Here is a 16,090-nt window from a genome sequence, read left to right as displayed (position 1 = left end):
TTCCTTTGCTGCTTCAATATGGCCCCAATAGTGGGGCCAAGAGGTTCACAAAGTGCTGTGAAAAATTAGGTTCTTGCCTAAGTCCTTCAGTTCTGTAGTAGTTTCAATGTGCCCATTTTCAAAGTCTCCTGAAAATTACCTTCAAGTGAAAGTTTAATACACATGTGCAAAAAGTTTGTTCATAGTATAACTACAGAACTGTTTTCCAGTTCTCAGTTACAGAAATAATAACAGCCTACATAATAAAGCTTTTGTGGAAGCTTAAAATTTGTGTTTTTAGACTCTTGAGTACTCTTCTGTAGCAATAGAATAAATGTTATTCCAAGAGATCTTTTTACATCTCAGGCGTCAGAAATAACTACTGTGCCTATATTGAGATAGATTAGGACAGTTCAGTGGTAAGTACAGTGATCACATAGTCCAACAGTGGTTTTTATGGCATAAGACAAGGGTTAAGTGCCACTGTATGACTTCACTCCCATGGGATTCAGACTCTGGATTGCAGATTCCAGTTGAGCACAGCCACCACAATTGACAGTTAAGTCACAGATGTAAAATATAATTATGGGAAGTGGGTTCCTAAATATTGGCTTCCAAGCCATTCAAGGAGAACCTCCACTAATTTTCCATAAGAGGTGGTTGGAGCTGCAGCATCATGAAGCAGTGAAGGAGAGCAGGATTTTCAGGTTCTGAGGTCTGAGTAAATTCCATTTATTACAGATGATGCTCTGCCACCTGAGGGCAGTGAGCTATCAAAGATAATCACAGGGATCTGCTCTAATACTCAACACAGGGAAAATATTTTGGATTTATGCTTTACCTCAAAAATGAAGTCGGGGTCAATTGGGAAAACGTGTTACATAAGCCAGGACACAAAGGTGACAAACTCGAGGGCTGTCAACAAAAGGAGCTTACTTCCTTTTCCAAGATAACAACAGTTGAATCCAGGTTTTCCTTGTAATTCTATAATGAATTATGTACAGGCACTGAAGGGCTGATGTTTAGACATGACAGTTGTAATTTTAGTTGTAAAAAAAGCCAGTGTAAAATATTTCACTTCCTCATATTTGATATATACTTGAGAAATTTGGTCTGATAATGAGAAAAAACAAACTGTAATAATACAAGAATTATCCAGGAGGATGAGGGAAAGTATGGCAACTAAGATACAGGATAGGAAACTGAATGCAATAGCTTCAAAATTCAAATCAAATGGATGATTCTTGAGCATTGAAAGAATGATAACTCCAGTCTCTTAAGAAGTGCTGATCACAGCCATGTTCTTGATAAAGGGCACACCTTGAATCAAAATAATCATCACAAGAAGTCTCAAGAGAAAATGACAAAGTTCAAAAAACATTTGTTTTCAGGTCTCATAAAGGTCCCTTTAGGGTATCACAGAAGAAAAGGAGGAGTTGTCAATTCAATTTTTAAAAGTTGGAATGCTTTTTTTTTTTTTTTTTTTTAAACTGGAAAGCAACAAAGGACACTAAAAACGTCAAAAGCATCAGTGTCTATATTCATCTGAAATTTCAAATCTCTGTAAAGAAAGCTACATTTTCCATAATGTTTGTTTTAAAAGACCAGGTGTTGTTGAATGAATTTTATCAATCAGCACGTGATCTGTAATTTCCTTTAACTGGTTTTCATCCCAGCATCTTGAATACCCAGAGGAACCTTCTTTTCTTCTGGAAGTAAGTCTTGAAGTAAATTATCCTCACTTTCTACTGCGATGTGAATTTCAGTTTCTCTTTTCAAGGCATTTTCTTCTTTTGAAAGGTGGGTTTCTTCCCCGGTTGGGGAATAACAGGGAGTGTGTCCATAATCCCTGCTAGTTGAACTAGTCTGCTCAGGGCACTGGGAGCTGCAGTGTGGGCTCCAAAATTTAACAATACACATCACATTCACATGTGTTCCTCTGTTAACCAGAGTGTTCTGTCGAATAAACACAAAACACAGAAGAATGAAACCAGAATGGGACAGTTGGATTCTTTATCCATCTCTTTGACCTACAGTTAAAACTGATCCTAAGTATTTGTGTGCTTTACTTAATTTAGTAAAGCTGGTTGAATTGGTTCTGTAACGTTTTGGTACCATAAAATCCACATATCACCTCAGAAATAAAAAGGCTACAAAAATTAATGCAGAGACCTGGACTGCAAACAATTCCTCGCCCATCTGTTGTCATTTCAAATGCTTTTGACAATGTTCTTTTGTTACTGCTCCCTTTGGCTTCTACTCCCACTCACAGGAAAGTGCCAACCACGTGATTCCCCTAGCTCCTGAATACCTGCTTCTCCACTGAGAAAACTCTCTACTGTCTCAGGATGGCAACTTAAAACAATCACTTTTTCTTTTCAAAAGTTACTAATTTTTCTCTCTGCTGAACAGGACTCAGATGTTTTATCCTGCCATTTAAACTTCTGCTAAAAAGACTCAGTTGATAATCAAATTTCAAGAGGTTCTGGATCATTCAGAATCAGTACTACCTGAACTCACAGAGTTGTGTCTGTCTCCACACTGAAGTTTAGAACTTTCTGGAGGTGAATGTTGCTGCTGAAATTCTCCTGGGTTTTTCTTCTCATGATTCTTCTTACTTGATACACTTATGCTTGCAGATCCATTTGGATTATTCAGGATGCTACTGCTGGACCCAGAAGTTCCCAAAAGATGCTGTTGCTCCTGGTCAGAACTCCTGGAGTTCTGCAATTCTGGATCTTCCACTTCTGTGTCAGACTGTTTTTCTGTAGAGGGAAAAGGCTGGAACATTTGCAGAGAAATGCAAAATATTAATCTTAAAAACAAACAAAAAAAAAAAACAAACAAAGAACTGGTCAGTATTTTGGCAGCTAAAGCACTGATGATTGGAACTAGAGGAGCTGTAAGGTCCCTTCCAAGCCATTCTATAATTATTTTCATTTGCATAGTGATGAGTGCAAGTAAAATTCATAACAGCTCATTAGTAGTTAAGCAAAATGACCCCATCTCCTGAAGGCACCCACAGTACTATTTGGATTACTTGGGGACCAAAGGCTTTCACATTTGGTTTTCCAAACCCCACCTGGGTTTTACTGCTGTTTTTAGCCTCACATAAAGTAAGGGTGAGACAATATGTGGGATATATAAGGCACATCTTGCACCCTGGCTTGGGCACCAAACCCCTTGTTCTCACTCCAGTTTTCTTTCTGCTGTGCAGTTTTCTTCCACTTGTAATTAGGTGAGAGTTTCTGATTTCTGTATAACTTTTAAAGAATTTGAAGAGATTGAAAGAGCGGATACTCACCAAATCTGCTTTTGTAGCTGGTGCAGAGTACTCAAGGGCTGCCAGTGAGCAAAGACAGTTTATTAGCACCCAAACCTGTCCTATTTGCAACAGCTGCACCCTAAACTAGGCTGAGTGATCCCCTGCTCCTGGAATAAACTACAAATGTACATTACACATAGTTGAAAACATTAAAAGCTGTATTGTATTAATTTTGTGACTTAAATTTAGCCAGGAAACAAAAAGAGGCCTCTATTAATTCGTAACTTTTCTTATATAGTGTCAGTGAGAAAAGGTATTGATGACAGTAAACCACAGTCATGTCTGTTATAACATCTGAAATTGTCTAATCTTTAAGTGATGAAGCACTGAATAATGAACAAGCTTCAGTAGAAGCACAACTTGCATACTTGTCCAAGGCTGTTGTGTGTTTAGACAATTACCTAAAATTTGAGGAACAAGACAGATTTGAAGAAAGCTAGCATCTTCTAAGACATTAATTTCAGTCAACGACCAGGCTCAGGTTAATGGGAAATAAGGTGACACTTTCCAGTTTTTACAGATTTGCTTGTTTTCACTTCACCAATCTTACCTTTCTTTTTTGAGACTAAGCAATACCCCAAAATAGCAAATATCAGGACCAATAACAATGGCCCTGCTACTGCTCCTGAAAATAAATAAAAATAATAAATTATTTATCAGGTAATCTAACAAAGGATTGAATTAGAAAAAGGTAGTTTTGTAGTTTCTGTCCACGGCTACAAAAGCTAAATTTACAAGTGTTGTGTATGTTTGACATTCACATTTGATGCCTCAATTGTCAGATACCAAGGTCTCATTTCAGCCACCACCACTTCATAAAAGTGAATTCTCCTCTCCTGAAAAGTGAGGACTGACTTTTGGCCCTGGTCAGGAAAGGTATTTCTCCAGGCAAGCGAGAGTTTTTCACATACAAGGCCAAGTAGCTCAAAATGCTTCTGAACATCTTTGCCTTCTGAATGGGCTGTGAACAGGAGAGAATGCATCCACACCTAGGAATGCTGTCAGGACCTTCTGTATCAAGAAAGGCTGACAGAAGACTCCAAAGACCTCCAAACCAGGTCAGGTATGCCTCAGTCCAGAATCTAAGATGTGACCTTTTCTACCAGCTATAGCAGCAATTCTCAGGAAATGCCTTGTATAATCTAGTTTGGGGTTATTTTAGAAATATTTCCAGATTTACAAGGACCTTAGAATGCACTGGGTTAGTGCAGGTGCACAGGTAAAAATGCAGCTCACTACAAACAGTGTCACATTGAATTGAGCTCTTCTGAGGTTCTGTTTGGGTACAGGTGACTGGTCTTAGAAAGACACTGAGAAATAAATATAAACTTGGTTTCTGGGCAGACAAAAGTGACTTTAAATGAGTTGAAACTCACCAGTGATGTGGGACAGGTCAGGTACAGAGTTTAACATGACAGGTCGAGTTATTATTTCAGGTTTGTGGGAATCTGAGCTTTGGGTCAGAAGTAGGTTCAAAATGGTGTGAGACAGAACCGTTGCTGTTCCTGAGTCACTGCAAACCGTGTCATTCCTACTATTCCCAGGAACAGCCACTGATTTACAACTGCAAGAGACAGAAAGAGAAGTCAGGAAAGACAGAAGGCCCTGCACAGGTAAGGCTGCTGTTGGACAGAACACTGGCTCACACGGTATGGGGTGTACAGCTGGTGTTGTAGGATTCCTCAGGGGAGAACGTGCCAGGAGGACAAGGTTTACATTCTGTGTCTGTGCTGTCTGTTCCTGTAAACAAAGAGAAAAACTCGTTACTTATCTGGTGAGAAACAAGAATGAATAATCAGGGTCTGCAAGCCATCCTGGCAGTGATACAGCTGCAGTGCAAAAGTACATCCTGTAACTGTCACAGAAGACATTCACTTGAAGCACCCAACGCAAAGAGAAGATGAACCAGCTGTAAGCTTGGTTCCATTAAAGGTTCAGATGTGGTGCTGCAGACAAAGCTGAGCTTTTCACCTGACTACCATACTGCTGAGTTCTGCATCTTCTCAAATGATTCCTAATTTTTTTTAAGTGTTCAGTGTTTCTAATATTTGAAAATTATTTCTCATTTTGAGACAGATGTATTGTCAGGGTGGTAGATTCCATCAACTAATAAAACCAGATTAATTCTGCAGGACAGCACAGAGTCATCATTATTTACTGTACCCAAAATTCCACCTAAAGCCCTGTTTCAAGGATTTAAGAAGTGGTTAAGTGGTCTTGGTTCTCAGCCACTTGTACAGAATAAATCACACAGTAGAGCAAAACAAAGATTAAGTTAGATTGGGAGCTTTATATGACAGTAAGAAATTGAAACGTTGTCCCTTTGGATATACCTCTGGAGAATACTGTTACTCTGGTTAGTGCCTACTTGCTAAACATGTAAAAATAAACCCTGAAGAGAATGCACAACTGTAGGGAATTAGGCCAGAGTAAGTGTTCAGTAAGCAGAGTGTTCAAAATCAAATTACCTCTTCTGGAAACCCGGTAACCTCTGCCACATTTTTTATGTGCTCTGCACACCTCGCAGTACTCGTCTAGCTTGGAAACACAATACTTGTGGGGTGGGCAGCTACAGATTCTGTCCTGGGACCTCGTGCATGTTTGATTCTGTACGAGCCCTGGTTTTAAAACAAGAATAAAGAAAAATGTCATTGGCAACATTTAAAATCAAGCCTGCAATGTTTGGAGTGAATATGAGGTGATGTTCACAAACAAGTTTTGGGGTTGTATAGCACCATAAACCAAATGTATTATATGCCTCAGTGTCTACATTTTCAGAAGAGTTTTCTCTCTCTAGGCAAGGAGAAATTTGCACCTGTAGAGTGCACACTTAAAATCTGTACCTGCAGTAGTGTTTTATTTTGTCATAACCCCAAATGTGGCCATTGGTGTTCATCACTGCTGTAGACTGAGATTTTCAGTCTGTGCAGATCATGTCACTGTATCTAAAGTGTTTGGAGATTTTACTACAGACATTTTCATATTGTAATTAACCAACTTTGTAAGATTATCTATTTAGATGAGACCAAAGGTCCTTTCAACTTAGATTGTATCCTTAAAATTTACTTCTCAGTGAATCAAGTATATAATGTTCTACACTAATTTCCATTAGAAATGACAGAGAACAGCTTGACCGAGTTCATTAATGCAGATGATCTGTTAGCCCAAAGTACAGGTGTTACAATGTTCTACCTTATGTACTGTTAAACTACTTCAGTGAACAGAACCAGTGTTCTCTCAATGACTGCTGTTTTGCAAAATAATTAAAATTATCACAATCCATGTTTGCTGTTGTCACCTCAGCAGACAAATGAGATATGACAGGATGCTGGAAATGTAATTATCCATTTACCTGTGTCCAAGTCAGGTCTTAAGGTCTCTTGATGGAACATTATAAGCAGAAACTTACTCTACTGACAGCATTTGGAATATTTTAGTGATGTAGTGCCTTAGTTTTTATTAATATAAGATTGGTGTTTCATTTTTAGGACTTAAAAAGAAAAAGGGCCAGGGCTCTCTGCAAGACTTTTCCTTGATTCTTATCCCTAAATTTTACACATTCCAAAAGCATGAGGACTGTACAAGTGATTGACAAAATCTCCTGGTTTTCTTAGGAGAAAAGACAAGGTTAAACCAAACCCAGTCTTTGAGCAAGCCTTTTTATAATCCAAGCTTACCTTTCCTGCAGGGTGGTGAGCAGGCAAAGCACTGTGGAGAACGATTCCAGATTGCTGTGTAGGTTTTAGGTCTGCAGGGACTGCACTTGGTGTCCACAGTGTGACTGCAGCTCCCTGTCCTATACTGACCTATTAAAAGAAAAATAACCCAAACCAAAACAGAGAAAGCAAGTCACTGGAAAAGATCACTAGGAATTAAGTCTCATTCGGAGGTGTAGAGCCCCTTCCCTTCACTGGCATTATCAGATTGCTATCATATACAGAGCAAGTGTTGATGTAGAGGATTGCATGTCTCTACAGTGAAAGCCTGATTTATGTCCACCCATGTTTGACCCCTTTTTCTACATTCAGTTTGGTGAATTCCAGCCACATTCAAAACAAGGTAGCCTCAGTCCTGAACAAAGCCTCTCAGCACATACTTAGGTGCAGCTACCACAATACACAGACCAAATATTTTACCTTTGCAGAAGCTGTTTTGTGGTGAACACATGGAGGTGATTCACACCCAAAGTCAGGCACATGCCAGAATGATGTGCCTGGGTGAGACCCTTACTGCTCTTCAGTCAGTGAGTGGAGAGGGCAAGATCAAATAACATCACAAACAGGCCTGAATTAAAACTTCTCCACTTGTCAGTATGAAAGGGACACGAGCTCACTCTTTCTCACTTCTCCAGCCAGCCCTAAGAGAGCCAAGCAGGGAGTTTCTGAAACTAGTGGCATTCCAGACAAAGTCAAAAGCTACCAAAGGTAGCTTCTCCAAAGCTTCTCAGCACCAACAGAGTTTAGTACAGTGGTGGGAGCATGTAAATATGAGTTCCAACATACTTGTTTTGGAGAAAGGAAAACACCTCATTTGCCATTTCCCTTTCATATGAAAGGAGAAAGAAGATAAAAGTCAATGTCTCATATCCTTTACAAAAATATCCTGGAAAACATACTCAGCAGCAATAACACTGAAAACATTTTAGAGCTGCTTGGAGAATCTGTTTTTCAAAAGAGGCCCTGGAAGTGAGCCAAATGAATTATTTCCAAAGACTTGGTTTCTCCCTGTACTTAATTGAAGCTTTACATTCAGCATCCTACTTTGCATTCTGCTAATGATTTAGGCTGATTTAGTACTGAACTACACAACAGAAAAGTTTTACCTATGAATTGTCATCTTTCATCCATCATGAACAAAGGAAGTTTGACAGGTCTAGCTAGACAATCTCAGTTAATTCAAGAAACTGCAGCTGTTTCAGTAAATACTGATTTCCTGTTTAAACTTCCGGATCTGACAGACACTCAGCATTTATGGAGACAAATTTTCTTTGCTCAGCGTGTAATGAGGGGAAAAAAAAAAAAAAAAACTAACAGGCTTTTTGCTGTATCTAATATAATAATATAGTTGCAACTTGTTGCAAAAATTCTACTACCAAAATCTCCAAAGAATATTACTATTTCCCCAGTAAAACAATCCCAAAACCCATAGACAATGACTTTGGCTAACTAGAGGTCACATAATCACCCTTGGAGTGTATGACATGACAGCTCAGAGCAACAGCGTCTGCAGTCCTGTCCCCAGTCTGACAGTGTTCTGTAGTGTCTAATTTACAGTAAAACACAACAAAACTCCCTTAATGAGCAATGATACATTGACCTGTCCAATGGAAAGCCCTTTAGATAAGTGATATTATCATAGTACAGAAACTAAACTTTACTTCATGCCCTGTTTCGCAATATATATTTTTATTAGTGGACTTGGGTCTGTGTTGCCTAATTTTTATAATTCCCTTAGTGAGCTGTTGCTTTGCCTCCAATGTTGACTAAAATTATTTTAATTACTCTAATGAAAACCTTATGCAGAGCTGTGCTTACATAAGCTTAGAACCTACCTCTTGGTAAGCCCCAGCCAGGTTAACCTTGCAGGAGAATGCCAGTTCTGATGGACAATGTGTCTCTTTTGCAGGTGTTTTGCAGTCATAGTGTTTTGTTGTCTTTGAGGAAGAATGCAGTACAACAGCAAAAAACTGATGCACTTTAGATGTATAAATAATCAAAATACACTATGATGATTTGAAAATTGAGGGAATTTGGCTGTGTAAAGTAATAGTTTGAATTATAACCTACCTGGAGGGCACTGGCTGCAACATTTATTAAGTTCTTCATCATAGAATTCAGTCCTGGGATCGTTGCATTGTGCAAACTGTGGCGTATAAGGTAATGAATATTCCTAGGAGAAATCGAGGGGAAGTCATGAGTCACAAGTCCATTCTGATCCTGAATTAGAGACTCAAAAGATACAAATACTTAAAGACCAGTGCAATTACAAGCACTTTCCTTTCCAAGGCACCGATGTAGCCCCAATGAAACAGAACACAGCAGATGCCAAGAGGCTGCAGGGCAATGAACAGCTAATGAGCTGCATGTGACTGTTTTGAGGTTCCTTTTTTTCCAAAGATCCGCCACCAGGAACAAAGTGATTTCTCCAGGTTTTAGGTTCAAAAGAATGCAGTGGAGCTATGGGATTAGCCTCCCACCCAGTCACTACTGCATCCCTCAAACCAAAAGGCTGAGTGCCTTATCCTCAGCTGCCATGGCTCAAACAGTATCTGACAAAACACCAGAGAAAACCTAAATTTCTACCCGTGGGTTTGTGGGAGAAACATTTACTGCAAAGTGCCTCAAAAACTTCAATCAAAGAAAAGGAAAAAAGGCTTTTATCTTTCCAGATACTATCTGATTTCTTCCTGAGCAAGAAAGGCCTTGATGTGTTCAAAACGATGTCTCCAAAAATTGCACTGCTGCTTCTGAGAAGCAGCACCTCTGCAGAAGGTGCAGACAGATATGCAGGTTAAATGCATTAGAGACAATGATGAAATACAGGGTGCCTAATTTCAGCTCACACTGATCAGCACAGCTCAATGACTTCAATGAACAAGAGTCAAATTATTTGATGACTTACTGATTATTTTCAAAGGGAAAAATACACTCACTTAAAGAAGGCTCCTGTTAGGTAGGACAAGCGTAGGAGTTTCCTGCTATACCAAAAAGGCACTGTTTAAAAAGGATGTGACACTTCTCAGTTTTTTGCAGTCTGAAAAGATTGCTCCATGCATAATCTACACACATTTAGAGGAATCATTGCTAAAATAAGGAATCAAAACAGGAACAAGCTCTTGGGAGGCCGGTAATGAAAATATCCTTCCACCTTACTGAAAAACATGTTGAATATCTATTGTGTCTTCAGGTTCCTGACAAAGGATATTAATGTTTCCCACCCTCAGCAAATACTTAAAGGGAATTCAGCATTTTCTTATGCAGCTCATGAAATAATCTACCTCGTATTTAGCTGTGATGAGAAACAGGATTTTGTCAACCTACTCAATGGTCAGTGTCAAAAAAAACCTTTTCTGAGCAAATGAAGGTAGAGAAAAGTCTTCTTGACTTTAGATATCATGGGTTGGACAATGATAAATCATCTTGTTTGCAAACTTGAGCTGACACTAAAATCAGATGAAGAAGAAGAGGTCTCTGCTCTCATCAAAAGTATTTTTCATTTAAGTTACTTAAGGAAGTAACTTAAGGAATAAGAGGAAAGATCAAGTGTTGTCGTCCCTTTTTGTAGTCACTATCATCAACTTCATTAAAACAAGCAGTCGAGAGCCTTTTCAAAACATAAAACTTCACTGCAAGAGCAGACACAGGGGGGAAAAGGAGAAATACAATAAACCACATCACAAATTATCCTGCTGGTGAGACTTCCTGGCAAAAAACATCCTTATCTCATACTCTTCACTGTCTGTTGTAAACCCTGCCCTGTGACCTACAGACAGGAAAACCTGTCGGTTGCTGGGTTCACACCTGTTTCTCTGAAGTTGTGCTTGGAAGGATCTCTCCACTGTCTGATACAATCTCCCTGAAATTTTATCTGATGAGCTGTGGCTCTCAGTGACTTACAATTGACAATTTCTTCCCAAATGTCCTCAAAAAACATTACGGGAAACTAAAAGGGATTTGTGAATGGTTTAGATACAATTTACACACACACAGCCACACACACGTGCTCAGCTTGGTTTGCCCCGGAAGGATTCCATTCTTTTAGTACCTACTCTCAGCATAAACCAGTTTAATCAAAGCTGTCAAATCTGTCAGAAGAAGTGTAGGCCTTTTACTAGTTTTCAAATTCTTTGGGATTTCTTTCCTACAAGACCCAAATTTTCTAGCAATGTCACCAAAGTCCGAGTTGGGCCATGTAAGATTTCTGTCTCACATCCAGATCCACTGGCCACTTTGGGCTGCAAGACTGAGGACTAGAGGCCAGATTCTATTTCACAATCTTTGCATTTTGCTAGTGTTTGTATCTCTCACAAGTCCTTATTTTATCCTGATTTTACTGTGATTCAGTGTTCTATAAGCAGATTATGTGAAGGAAAACTAACCTGATGCTGCACATTTTGCACTACAGCCTCAGAGCTTCTCAGTTTAGGTAGCAATGTCTAATGGCAGCTGATTTAAAATAAATTTATATGGACAAAATTAAGACTTTGGAAGAGTTAATTTAATTTGACAAGGTAAAGGTACAAGAAGACATAAAATACCTCATCTGTCTATCAGTAGAGGCACAGACATTCTGAAACATGAAATTTAGTCTAGCTCTATGCACATCAAATTAAGCAATACATTTTGGCATAGAAATGGGTAAACTATGCTTGCCTTTGACTTCATAATTCAGTAGGGAGATTTTTGCAATGCCTCTGCATTAAGCAATAACTGAAAAGTTGCACACACAAAGTCAGTAACTCCAGACTCTCTGGAATTCATGCATTGTTTGGATCATTTTCCTGTTTGTACCACAAAGATCACTATGCAGGTGACCTAGTGGTCCCTGGAGAGGAGTGGGTTAACAGTAATCTCCATACCAACTGAAAGGACTTTGTGTGTAATTAAATTTAAGTATCTTAAACAATAAAACTAAAACATATTAATATAATGGATGAATCTATATAAATCCATTCATATAACATTCATTTTCACTCAAGGCCATTTAAATAAATATATTTAAGCATGTATTTTAATCCTAACTCACAAGTTTACATTTCTATTTGTCTCCTTTTCACACATTTGCCTTCAAACTTAAGCTGTCAGTCAGAGGAGTCTGAAGGGGAACTACATCTCTGTACAATGTTCTTCACGCATATGAAACCGCAATGAAGTCATTGAGGTCTCTGTTGTAAAATCTCTTTCTATGGAAAGGACTTGAGGTACAGAGACACTATTTGCTGAGCTACCAGACCTACTGGAGGCAGGAAAAAACAGAATTCTGTCGAAAATATTTAACCTTCTCATTAAAAAAAAAAAAAAAATCTGTTGAAGTTTAGTTACCAGGTAACAACATCTCCCAAATCAGCTGGAGATGCATCAGGCTGTACCAACTTTACTCAAACTACAAAGTTTTCTTCCAAAGCTGCTGCCCTGCACATCTCTCTCAAAGATTATGGTCCATTATGTGAATTATTCTCCCATCCTATATTGCACTTTACTTCTGTAAAGCAGGAGTCCTTGCACAGCCACACACCAACAGATTTACAGTTTGACATCTCCCCTCCCTGAGAAAACTGATTCTCTTTTCTTACTGCCAGGAATTCTACTTAATTGCCACTCACCACCAGAATATGAAAACATCTTCCCAGAATGAGAAAGCAGGGGGATGCACAGAATATGGAAGCTGTTCACAACACACAAAATTTATAGAAATCCAAGTTTGTGGGAAGACAAGGTATATTTTATTATATATGTATTTGGGAAAACATACACATTTCACCACCTCTTCTGTTTGAAAACTTCAGACTATTTCTGATAACCCTGGTGACTCAGTTGTTCAAAATGGCACAAATAATGTTCATTTCCTGTGTCTAACACAGGGACTGAGGCTGGGAACTTTCAGAGAGTTCCAGATGAATGAAAAAAAAAACAAGAAGTAGCATCACTTAAGATCTACTTCTTTGCTTTGTATCCCTCAAAAATAAAGTTTTCTTTAACCAATTGCTGTTAAAAAATGATATAACGGGCATGAGTTTTTTCCAGCTCTGTGGCAGATGTGGTATTTCTGAAACTGCTGTATTTGTTCTTCTAACTTTACATATAGGCTTTTCCTTCTTTTGTCACAGTACAAAAGGTGATGCTGAAAGTTTCTTTCATCATTTCCATCATTATGCTTCAGTCATATTAAGAGACAGAGGAGAGCTAAATTCCTTTTGAACCAAAGCCCCTTGTTCAGCACAAAGCATGACAAATTCTGGTGATAAATTCTGCTACAGTTCTGAAACTCCCTTCTCTCTCTGCTTTATCCTATCCACTCCAAGGTATCCAGTAAATCAGGCTCAAAACACTCTCATCTTAAAACCAGAACCGAATTAAAAATTAGTGAGAAACAGTTAAAATAATTATTTTAATATATTATCAGCTCACTGTAACACCCAGTACTCCTTAAAAGACCATTGTGTAATTCCAGGTTCAATACACATTCTGACATCCTCACCCGATTTCACTGAACCTTTTGTCTTATCCAGCCTAAATTCCTATGATTAAATAAACATGTAAATAGCATAGATATCCCATGAGAACACAGTGACCTGGACATCTCAGCAACATTTCCATATTTATCTTCACAATCCTGAACATTTTACAATCAGACAGAGAAGTGCTATGAGTACAGCAGCACAGAAAACACCGAGTCCAAGGCAGACAGATCCATTGAGATCTTTGGCTGACACAGTTACAAATCCTCATTGCAAATAGTGATACAGCTGGGTATGGAATAGGACACCACTGCCATGAAGGGGAGCAGTAACAGCTGCAGCACATCAGATCTTCCCTGTAAATTAAAAAGCTTTTCTATTTAAACAGGGAGGAGTTTGAGGGAACCAACGGAGCAGAACAAGCTCTTCCTATATGAACAGTGTGCTATAATTACCGGTTTACACTTTGCTCTTGCCAGGACGCTCACCACGATTTTTACAAATATTCAAATAAGCCTACAAAAGCAACCTATTTTCGATGAAAATCCAGGGGAAACGAACAGTCATTCCTTTGGGAAGCCAAGAAGTAACAACAACATAAAAAAAGGCTGAGCTTTCAAGTTTCAAGAGCGGGACTTGAGGTTGCTGCAGAAATAACCCGGCGCAAGCCCAGGGGCACAGAGGTGGCAAGGGACGGACAGGTGACAAGGAGCAGGAGTCAAGGGACAGACAGGCGACAAGGAGCGGACAGGTGACAAGTGGATTGCGCAAACAGAGCGTGCACACCTCCAGAGGGGCATCTCCAGGCGATGCCTGCCCGCGTTTTCCCCGCTGCGCTCCCGCTTTGCAGCGCTCCCAGCGCCCCTGTCCATCCCTGTCCCCATCCCTGTCCTGTCCCCATCCCTGTCCTGTCCCCATCCCTGTCCTGTCCCCATCCCTGTCCCCATCCCTGTCCTGTCCCCATCCCTGTCCCCATCCCTGTCCTGTCCCCATCTCTGTCCTGTCCCCATCTCTGTCCTGTCCCCATCCCTGTCCTGTCCCTATCTCTGTCCCCATCCCTGTTCCCATCCCTGTCCCCATCCCTGTTCCCATCCCTGTCCCCATCTCTGCCCTGTCCCCATCCCTGTCCCCATCCCTGTCCTGTCCCCATCCCTGTCCTGTTCCCATCCCTGTCCTGTCCCCGTCCCTGTCCTGTCCCCGTCCCTGTCCTGTCCCCGTCCCTGTCCTGTCCCCGTCCCTGCCCTGTCCCCGTCCCTGTCCTGTCCCCATCCCTGTCCTGTCCCCATCCCTGTCCTGTTCCCATCCCTGTCCCCATCCCTGTCCTGTCCCCATCCCTGTCCTGTCCCCGTCCCTGTCCTGTCCCCGTCCCTGCCCTGTCCCCGTCCCTGCCCTGTCCCCGTCCCTGTCCTGTCCCCATCCCTGTCCTGTCCCCATCCCTGTCCTGTCCCCATCCCTGTCCCCATCCCTGTCCTGTCCCCATCCCTGTCCTGTCCCCATCCCTGTCCCCATCCCTGTCCTGTCCCCATCCCTGTCCTGTCCCCATCCCTGCCCTGTCCCCATCCCTGCCCCACTCACCCTCCCGGCCGCGGCGCCGGTCAGCGCCGGGAGCAGAGCCGGGATCGCAGCCGGGAGCAGAGCCGGGAGCAGAGCCCGGACCATCGCCCAGCTCGGCACCATCGCCCAGCTCGGCTCCATCGCCCAGCTCGGCTCCATCGCCCAGCGGGGCGGGGCGGAGCGGGGCGGGCGCGGCCCCGGGGAGGCGGCACCATCGCCCGCACCGCGGAGCGCTCGGGGCCGCTGGCCGGGGCAGGGCGGTCCCTTCAGCGCACTCGTACAATACCGAGTTGGATCATGAAGTCCAGCTCCTTCACCCCACAGTACGAAGTTAGCTTTGCAGCATTCCGACATTCATTAATTCACCGTGCCCGTCGCTCGTGTGCCACTCGCAGCCGGGATGGTACGGACAGACTTTGCTTTTAATTCGGCCCCGCTCCTGAGAAAAACTCTAATCCACTAAGAGCTCCGTGAATTTAGAATGGCTTTCTTGCAAAAATATTTCTTCTGAGACAGATATAGGTACCGAAATTATCAACAATTAAACATTTACATATCAAACAGAAAAGTGTGGTCCTGTCTTGAAATCCAAGTAATTTTTAATTCAGAGATTACCAGCATTATTAAACCTACTAATTTATAACACGTCCAGCAGGTTGCAGTGCATACGGTTCTTTTAGAAAGCTGTTCCAGTAAAAAAGATTAATTAATACACAGTGGAAAATACACAATTACAGTCATTGCAGAACAGCCCCAAACAGTCACAGTCAGGTAAATGGGGTTATTCAGTTTGTGGATTCCCCAGTCGGTGTTCTCTAAAATTATGTATGTAGAGAAGTTAAAGTAGATGTGAAAAAGATTAACTAAAGTGACCGAGGTAGTGGAGCATCAAACTTAAGTAATATGAAAGATGGGAACTCATCTTGGAGGCTTAGTTCCATCAAAGCTGAGATACAATCAATCACAAAAGCAGCTTGGTTGAGAAAGAAAAAAGAAAAAGTGACTCACTGACTTCTATAAGACAAAAGCTAGTGATAGTCACTAAAATAAAGAGG

The 16,090-nt window shown here is 41.0% G+C and overlaps 1 protein-coding gene across 1 annotated transcript; it reads right to left on the bottom strand.

Annotated features, from left to right (window-relative positions):
* Positions 1–1,108: 1,108 nt before the first annotated feature.
* Positions 1,109–15,194, bottom strand: LOC134052777 (tumor necrosis factor receptor superfamily member 1B-like). Its single transcript, XM_062507411.1, is given in 11 exon segments — positions 1,109–1,923; positions 1,925–1,935; positions 2,490–2,760; positions 3,284–3,321; positions 3,855–3,929; positions 4,681–4,868; positions 4,951–5,044; positions 5,773–5,922; positions 6,982–7,110; positions 9,091–9,193; positions 15,057–15,194. Coding segments are annotated over 11 exon segments (1,485 nt in total). The 3' UTR covers positions 1,109–1,635.
* Between the last annotated feature and the right edge of the window lie 896 nt (positions 15,195–16,090).

The sequence above is a fragment of the Cinclus cinclus genome, chromosome 23 (assembly GCF_963662255.1).
Source record: "Cinclus cinclus chromosome 23, bCinCin1.1, whole genome shotgun sequence".
Classification (NCBI taxonomy): Eukaryota; Metazoa; Chordata; class Aves; order Passeriformes; family Cinclidae; genus Cinclus; species Cinclus cinclus.
This window is presented reverse-complemented; position numbering and strand designations above follow the sequence as displayed.